The sequence below is a fragment of the Pseudonaja textilis genome, chromosome 1 (genome assembly GCF_049901715.1).
Source record: "Pseudonaja textilis isolate UNSWEBS1 chromosome 1, rPseTex1.2, whole genome shotgun sequence".
NCBI classification, from domain to species: domain Eukaryota; kingdom Metazoa; phylum Chordata; class Lepidosauria; order Squamata; family Elapidae; genus Pseudonaja; species Pseudonaja textilis.
In genome coordinates, this window is record NC_141990.1 from 120,646,406 (window position 1) to 120,656,263 (window position 9,858).

At 36.5% G+C, this 9,858-nt stretch overlaps 1 protein-coding gene across 1 annotated transcript in view; it reads left to right on the top strand.

Annotated features, from left to right (window-relative positions):
- Positions 1-8,411, top strand: part of LOC148127790 (protein eyes shut homolog) — a 188,174-nt gene extending 179,763 nt beyond the window's left edge. The window contains exons 9-10 of the mRNA XM_087921048.1: positions 6,685-6,797; positions 8,330-8,411. Of these exons, the coding sequence (XP_087777174.1) occupies positions 6,685-6,797; positions 8,330-8,411 (195 nt within the window). The remainder of the gene's footprint in view (positions 1-6,684; positions 6,798-8,329) is intronic.
- Positions 8,412-9,858: the final 1,447 nt, after the last annotated feature.

Here is a 9,858-nt window from a genome sequence, read left to right on the forward strand (position 1 = left end):
TTAATTAAATTTTGGTTTATATATCATTCTTACCCACGCACATATATACAAACATACGTACCTACACTTTCCAACTAGGATATTTGGTAAATAATAATGGGTCCTGTCCTGTTGATATATAGTTTCTGTCAGGCATGCATAAATGCACAATCGTGCCTACCGTCCCTGTCCTATTGTCCCCAATTATTTGTACCTATTTCCTATATTCATACTTATGTTTATTCTTATCTCTATTATCTTGTAAGTGATTGACAAATCAAATCAAATCAAATAAAAATAAAATAAAAGATCAGGCCCAGATTAGACTTAGTTCACTTATGGCTATGTGGGATTCCAGGCTGATTTCTCTTTTTATTCAGCCGCCAAGTTGTGCCACTCCCTACAGTATCTTCTAATCTAAAAGGTTTTCAAACTTTTTGAAGCTTTGGAAGCTAACTGATTTTTTTTAAAGAATCTGGAATCCCCGATCAAGAAGCAAAATCTTAGTGGTAGAAAATTGGCTGCATTCAAGTGAACTTTTGAGATGGGGCAGGAATGGAGGTGGCTTAGGCTCTCATGAAACTCCACCAAGTTCTCATGAAATTCCACCAAGTTCTCCAGGAACCCTTAGGGGCCTAAGCATTCCTGATCTAGAGTGCTTCTGATTTAGAGATTGTGGTTCTGAGTCAGCTGAACAAATGGTTGAATGTGGGTGGATCTTTATAGGTTTCTGTGACTTTGAAGTTTGAACTGTTCTCGACTTATGCAATAAGGGCCTTGTGTTCTGAAAGGGTGTTGGGCAATTCCTATTGTGGCTAATGGCTTTCGTCCTGTGTTGCATCTTGGGTGAGGAACTGTTTCTAATCCTATCACTCTGCTTTTGTTACCTGTCAAACTTTGATGAGAAGAGTCATGAAATATTTTGTCTTGAATGGATTTTTGCCTGCAGTACTTGCTTTGCTTATGAATAGAGCCATCTAACAGTAGATAGTTGGCTTCCTCTTTCAATAAGCTCTTTATTTCCCTAAGTGCTGGCATCAGCTATGGGCTATTAAAAAAGATTGGGGGCTGCTTTCTGCCTCTAAAAACATGCTTCTCCATTTGTCCTTTTAGGGAAATATAATATTCTGCTTTTTTTAATACTTCCCAAAATATGTCATTCTTGGCGGGGTGGGGGGGAGGATTCCTACACCTGTCTTATTTATGTTCTGAAAAAAAATGTTTTATTGGTTGCTGCATTGCTAAATTGAATTCAATGTATTAAACATGTGTAACTCCAAGCAAACCTACATGAGAAAACACTCATGTTTTCAGATGAATCTTTTAGCAGATGCATCTGTTGTTTTTCCTGACTAATATCACACTCATGTGTCCCTTCTGTGACAAATATTTAAAAGTCAATGCCTTCCCTTAAATGGGTTTTTGCATAAGCAGCTTTGTAAATAGATAGTTCTTCTACCTTTCATTTAGCCTGGCTTCACCATTGCCAAAGGGGTGGGTAGTTTCATAGGGATGCTTGTGAAGCAGTCACACTCAAGGCAAGACAGCAAGTCTCATAATTATTTTATTTATGTCTGAGAGGAAGAACATTGTATTGGAAATATGCTGATCACAAATCCAGAGGAAGTGACCAGGGATACAATATGCGGATTTCTCTCTTCTGACAATCAACTCACACCATAAAATATTCACTAAGAGTACCATTTTCAAGAAAATGCAAATTTCTTCCACCTCCTCTCACTCCCCCCCTCTTTTTTAAAAAAAATATATTCCCAAACTACATTGTTAATTTGCTGCTCAGAGTGCAGTATAGATTTTAGGTTGCTATGGTGATGATTTTAACCCACATCGATGTGACATTAGAAATGCAGCAAAGACTGCAGCTGATATAAGTGCTATAATAATTATCCTTTTGACCTTTGCTTATTATTATTTTTTATCAGGAAGGACTCTTTTGCTTTACCAATAATCAAAATTTGGCTTGAGATATTAGTGGCTGTGTGGTATTAAAACAAAGATGCTTAGAAGATCTATACAGCAGCAGAGATTAACTGCTCAAAATATTATGTGGTACCAACAATTGTCATGGGAAGTATTGCCTCAGAAATCAATAAATAATTCCTTACAAGCTCCATGTCGAGATCACATTTCTCATCACATGAGAACAGGAGGTGAAGCCCTTCAGTTAGTACAAAACATTCAAAATCATGTTGATCTGATCCAGACAGAGTAGTACCTTGCAAACATTTCTTGCAAAACAACAGTTGAGTTGCCTGCACCTCTTGGGAATTAGAATAATGGCTTTTAGCTCTCAATCCTTCGTCTTCCCCTTTGGTGCATTGGGTGTAAAGCATGATTTCAGCTGTCCCTGCTATTGCCACATGGTGTTCTTTACTTCTCAGTATGGATTAAAGTGAGATTGGAGACCCTGTTAGAAGATTTATTTTGCTTTATTAGATTTTTTTTTTATCCCACTTTTATTACTTTGTAAAGTAAGTAACTCAAGGCAGTGAACATACCAAGACTCCTTCCATTTTGCTCACAACAACACCACTGTGAGATGAGTTGGGCTGAGAGATAATGACTGGTCCAAAGCACTCAGTCGGTTTTCATGCCTAAGTGGGAATATATTTCATAGTCTCCTGGTTTCTAGGTTACTTAACCCCTACACCAAACTGGCTCACTGAACTGACTCTGGTTGCTTGTGATGGTTTGCAGGCATAAATGGCATGTATTAGAAAAGAGACAGTGATCTGGATTTTAGTTTGCAAATTATTAAGTGGTGGACACTATACAGCTTTCAAATATATTTTCTATAATGTTGTTTGGGGATAAGGGAAGTCAAGTAATAGTGAGATGTAAATATCAAAACACCATCTATTTTCATTTATATGGATAGGAGAAATAAACATAATCTGGATAATATTTTGATCTGTTGAAACATATCTTGGGTAATATTCCAGATAGATAGATAGATAGATAGATAGATAGATAGATAGATAGATAGATAGATAGATAGATAGATAGATAGATTAGAAGATAGAAGACAGATGAGATACATAGATAGATAGACAGGCATAATAAGAAAACAAAAAACAGACATAATATTGTATATATTAGGAGATTGAATTAATTCTGTGACACATACTGCAGAATTAATCCAATCCCCTTTCATATACAAAACCAAGTGTTTTCTTTCTTCTTTTCCCAGCCTCACAGATCTTTTAACAAAAATTGAATAAACACTTACAACAAAACCAAATGAATTAAAAGGATAAGAAGGAAGGTAGTTATTATGCTGATTATATTGCATTACACATTATGTAAGTTCATAATGGTTAAATCCTATTCTCTGGTTATAACCTTTCTCTCTGTCTATCTATCCTCTGTATCTGGTAATTTCATACCGAATTTTATTGGTGGGTTTGTCTCTACCTAAATATTAAATATGTAGATAATAAAATAGATAATTGATAAATTTGAATAATATGACAAAAATAGATTGCAAAGTTCTCCTAAAGGACAAGTAGATTTCTGCTTGTTCACTTTAGAGCATGGGTGTCAAACTCAAGGCCCAGGGGCCAGATCTGGCCCATGGGGTGCTTAGATCTGGCTCAAGGGCTGCCCTGGAAACAGTGAAGGACTGGCCTACAGTGCTTCTACCAGTGAAAAGGGAGCTTGGGAGGGCCGCATTTTCACTAGCAGAGCATTGCAGGAGGCCATCACAGAGAGCTTGGGAGCCCGTTTTCTCTGGCAGAGAGCTCGGTCCACCACAGGAGCCCCCAACATGAGTGACGTCGAGCTGGCCATGCCCGCCAGGGCCATAGCCACTACAGCCCCCAAGGTCAAACAGACCCTGATGCAGCCCTCAATGAAAACGAGTTTGACTCACCTGCTCTAGGGTATATCTTACTGAACTTGGCAAGACTTCCTTCTGGATATGCAACTATAAGTTGTAATTACAGCTGACAACAAATTTCAGACTAGGTTAAGTCCCAAGAAAATAGGATGCCCTAATCATCCACAGGTTAATAATCTAAATATAATAATAATATTTCTGTCCAACATACTTCTAACTGTGTCATTGTCTGACATCAGCAATGACATCATTGGCAGCAGCTGTTCATCTCTCAATAAGTCTGATCATCTTCGTTCTCATTCACACTCTATTCTCCTCTTGAGTTTGTTTCAGCTCTTTTTGCCCTCATGAGCTGACATAACTGGTGTGATTGGAAATTTTTCAGGCCAGGGTTTATTTATTTTATATTTATCCGAAAAGTGGACACTGTACCTGTGGGGGGAGGAGGACGAGGAGGGGGGAGGAGGACGGGAGGAGGAGACGAAGAAGAAGAAGAAGAAGAAGAAGAAGAAGAAGAAGAAGAAGAAGAAGAAGAAGAAGAAGAAGAAGAAGAAGAAGAAGAAGAAGAAGAAGAGGAGGAGGAGGAGGAGGAGGAGGAGGAGGAGGAGGAGGAGGAGGAGGAGGAGGAGGAGGAGGAGGAGGAGGAGGAGGAGGAGGAGGATTATATATATATATATATATATATATATATATATATATATATATATATATATTATGTAGATCTTTGGTTGTTGGGTTTTCTCGCGTAAGATTTGAAGTATCTAGAGCAGTTTGATGAAGTCTCATTCATCATCTTCAGGCTTCTGTCTCCAGCTCTGTGCTTCTCAGGGCACTCTGAGAAGCACAGAGCTGGAGACAGAAGCCTGAAGATGATGAATGAGACTTCATCAAACGTTGCCTAGATACTTCAAATCTACGCGGAGAAAACCCGAACAACCAAAGATCTACATATAAATACCCGCGAACCTCAGAAAACATATATATATAATATATATATATATATATATATATATATATATATATATATATATATAATTGCAGAGAAAATAATATGCATTTTAGAATTACCGCATTAAACATTTTAAAGCAATCATTCGATTTAAGTTGAAATATACCAAGTAAAAAGGTTAATAACCCAATGGTTGCAAAATACAGGTGATAACTGTCATAATTTTTTCAAGTCAAATATATTACATGATAGGGTGGTCAATAGCTTGTCAAAGTGTAGAATTTTGATCTGAATATTTAATGGGGTTAATGAGGTTTTGTAGAAGCACTAAGTTTTGTGCATACCCAACAGGAATTAATTAATTGGTGATTTTGTCAAATGACTCAGGAACTCAGTGCATTCCAGGAAGTGAATAGCAGCTTTGATGGAATTCAGGATTGAACAGAAGACCAAGATAAAGCATGAATTTATTCATGCTTCGCTTGTAAAATTATCACAGTAAACTATTTACTGCAATAATGGCAGATTAGTTAATAACATTACCACTTTGACTTGTACTTTCCATTATTTTTCAAGATTAACTAAAACATCAAGACTTTTTCCCTTAAAATAAATTTCATCATACACAACATTTCCACCAAGAGAGTGATCAAGGCACCAACCTATTAAAGTGGGAGACCATGAATTCAAGGTGCACCTTAGCCATGAAAGCCAGCTAGGTGACTTTAGGCCAGTCATTCTCTTTCAGCCAACCCACTTCAAAGGGGTGTTGGTATTTTAGACATTTCTGGGTGACAGAATTCCAAGAAAAATTTAAATTTTAGGATAAAAATCCTTCTTTAGGATAAAGTAAGCTACATGGTAAATCATTCTCTTTCCCTTTTTAGATTTGGTATGGCTATGTGATTTCACCACTGTCCCAGAATTTTCACATAGTTGACTAGTTGCTTTTTCTGTGTAATTTCTTTACAGTATTACAATGTTTATTCCTGGTCTTCTAGGGTAGTTTAGCTATTGACCAACTCAACCTGTCCTAAAATTCCGAGTTTGAGAGTTTCCCACTGTAGTTCCAGATGTAGCTGGAGGACACCAAGATGGGAAGATGTTCTGAGAAAACAGATTCTAACATGTTTTTGAAACTAAGCATCTAGTTCAAATTATATTTCTCTTTGAAGTTGGTACTTCTGGCAAGGTGCCAGATTTTAATGGAACTTTGCTTACTTTAATATTATTGGGGCATGATCTATGTTAAGTGTAGAATTTCAATGAGAGTTTGTCATATAGAAAAATTTGCAATGTAGAGTTACTGAGCTAAAGCGAAGAAAGGGGAAAAGCAAAGCTAGGTGGGTTGGGGTTCTTTTGGGGGGGAGGGCTGCCATTTTAGGCAGAGACCCAAAATTACAGAGTATATAATGTAGCCTCTAGAACTGTGAGAAGCTATCTTGAACAGATGAAATTTGGCTTTTGTTTCCTAAACTATTTCTCCAACAGAAATTATTTAAAAATATTTAAAAGTTGATGTCTCTCCCTTGGAAATCCATTAATTATACACATTGCATTTACTACCTTTGTAATTTATATTAATATAAATGCTGCCATTCTGCCCTTCATAAGGAAGAATGTGTATCTAAATATAGCCCCCAATGATCATTATTTTGTTTTCCACAGATAAAACATGCTGAGCACTAATGTGTCATCCTGAAAGCTTAACTTTTCTGGGATCATTAGCAAAATCTTTATTTTTACAAAATGATGTTCTAATGTAATTGCAATTTAGGCTATATAAAGTATCAGGTCTAATTCCCTAGGCGATGGAACATATTGGCTTCAGCATTGGATTGACTTCAAATCATAACCCCAAGAAATATCTACGTCCTGTTCTTTTTCTTTTCTTTAGGTAGCTGGACCCATCTACAATTTCACTGGCTGTATAGAAGTTACAGAAATCAATAACCTGGGACCTTACACCTTTCCTAATGCTGTGGATAAAAACAATATTGACAACTGCAGGTAAATCAACTTCTATGTCTTTTTCAATCAAAATAAACTGATCCTTTACAATTCTCTAGGCTTTAGAAACTTTGTCTTGTTTTTTATTTGGGTCTGAAGTACATGTACAAAAATTCTCTCTCTGTCTGTCTCTCTCTCTGTTTCTCTGTGTCTCTCTCTCTCTCTCTGTCTCTTTCCTATGTGTGGTGTGTGTGTGTGTGTGTGTGTGTGTGTGTGTGTGTGTGTGTGTGTGTGTGTGTGTGTGTGTGTGTGTGTGTGTGAGAGAGAGAGAGAGAGAGAGAGAGAATTCACCAATTAAGGCTGATAAGTTATATATTTGAGTTTCTGGCTAATGGAACAAGAAAATTCAAGATTTGTTTACAAAAGAAGAGGGAGGGAAGGAGGGAGGGATGGAGGGCAGGAAGGAAGGAAGACACCTTGCCTGTTGTTTGGTCAAACTTTCATTATATATTTCAAGGAAAGTGAAGGTGGTATTACCCATTTAAAGTGGAGTGGTTGTATTAGTGAACACAAATGGCAGGAGATAAAAGGCATTGAGATTCCCTTTTAATAGAAGCTGTCAAATCTATTTATTTCATCTGATTAGAAAATAAGTTTGAGATATTAAGAGTGATTCTGTAAAGCAGCAGTTACATCTTTCTAAAAGTTAAGTTATGAATTTGCAATTTGGCTAAGCTATGTGGCTAGTTCACCTTTGTGCATGTATTCTTCTTGCCTTCACTTGTATGCTAGAACAATAAAAGTGATAATATCTGAGGGGCTTGGCTGAAAAAAATAAAATGGACCAAGGGCTTCTATAGAGAGAGATGTCCACCCTTGATTTCCATTGCTTAAACTATGTGCTTATACAGACACGGAGGAAAATTGTCAATTTTATACAATGCATCTGTCAATAATCACTTTGTAAAGTAGGCAGACAGAGGCTCAGATTCATAAAAACGAAGACAGTATTGAAATTTGATGATGAAATATAAAATTAAAACAAAACATTTTTTCAGCTATCTTAAGCCTGAGTTACTGTATCGCTCTCAACATTATTTCAACATTATTCCCATATGGCTGACATCTCATTGTATGAGATTTCTTCAGTCTTCCAGCTCATGTTACTTTGTGCAGGAATACAGAAATATTTATAAATTCAAACTCTTACAGAACCAAAATCAGTGCATTTCAAATTGATTTTGATGTCTTGTCAACTATGAATTTAGATAGGCAGACATTTAAGGAAGTTATTATTTATATCATATAATTTTAAGAAGTTAATTTTAATATATTTCACAACTTTCATTTTCTGTTCACTGTTGCGCAACAGAAATGGAATTTCATTCTCATACTTTATGATATGTTTTATATTGTACAATTATATTGTTGTTAAATAAAGCCTTTACAATGCTAAAAAAATCCCGACAGATTTATTTGAAATCTCCAATGCGCTGCACAATTCTTTCAAATTACAGTATGTGCAGACCTTGACTAGTTTAATAGAAATTCTAAAACTGTTTCTGAAGTGCTGATTCTTTTATGTTTTTTAGCTTCTTTTTTATGATGCCAGCTTTATCACCAGTGAAATTGGGTTTGCCTGATTCAGCATTAACTGCTGTCCTGCAGGTTTGAACCCATGCAAGCAAAAATACTGTATCAAGATGTTAATTCTTAGTTTAAATGGAACTGAAGTGAAATTTTATTGTTTGATTTGCAGCCATATATGGCATTCAGCCTGCCATAACTAGAGAAATTAGATCATATCTTCAGATTTAACAGAAAATAGATAGATGATAGATAGAAGATAGATAGATGATAGATAGATAGATAGATAGATAGATAGATGATAGATAGATAGATAGATAGATAGATAGATAGATAGATAGATAGATAGATAGATAGATAGATAATATGCATTCACCAGGCCTCTGATGGTGGGCAATACATTTCTATAGATTTTAGGATTGGGCCTTTTTAAGAATATAATAATAGAAGTTTCTCTGCTTTTAATCATTGCATGCACATTATGGTTCATCTATTGAACCTTCATTGGAGAGCTTTTTCCCAAAACAATTTTCCATGGTTTTTGCCTGCCATCATTAAAGTAGTCCGAGATTGCCTGCCTGCCTCCCTCCCTCCCTCCCTTTCTCCCTCCTTTCCTTCCATTTCCCTTTCCCCTCCCATCTCCTCTCCTTAACCTTTCCTTAACCTTTGCCTTGCCTTGCCTTGCCTTGCCTTTTTGACACTGTCTGACTCAACTGGGAACTTCATAAAAACACAAAAGCCAGTACCAACCCAAAACAAGGGAGACTCTGAGCACAATATACAAACACAGGCCAACTGGACCAAAACCATGAGTGATAGGTGATTCCTCAAGTAATCTGGCCCAATATACAGTAGGTAATAATCAGTTCTATGAATTGCACCAAACACTGTGCAGTTCATTGACAGAGGCTATACTGAGGCATGCCCATCACTAGCCATGCTGCTGTTTTCTGGACTAGCTGGTGATTTTCAAAGGTAGCCTCATGTAGAATACTCTGCCGTAGTCAATACTTGAGATGACTAGGGCAGGAGTGACTGTCCGAAGACCCTCCCAATCTAGCAAAGGGTGCAACTGGTGCATCCAATAGAGCTGATCAAAGGCCCTCTTGGCCAACAAATTGTCATTATTCCTTAAATGAACATGAAACAGAGACACAAATCTTTCCTTTCCAATTTCAAAATAGGATTTCACCTTTCATAGCTGAAAATCTTTATATTGAAAGTAAGCCTGATAGAAGACAATTTTAGAGCCTTCGAAATTCGCTCAAACTCTCTTTCATATAGATAGTATTTCTAACCTTCTCATGATGGGGAAGGATGCTGAGATTTTGTTTCATTCATCCATTTTCTTATCCGTTATTTTTGCTACTGTTTGTAACATGATTTTTTAAAAATTGCATTTTACTTCACTTATTTATTGGTGATCAATGATTTTTGTCTATAACAAAATTTTCTATAATGATATTTTAATGTTGTTCCAAATGTTTATTAGCGTGCAAGAACACATTGTGTGTGGAACAGAATGAAGTGTTTT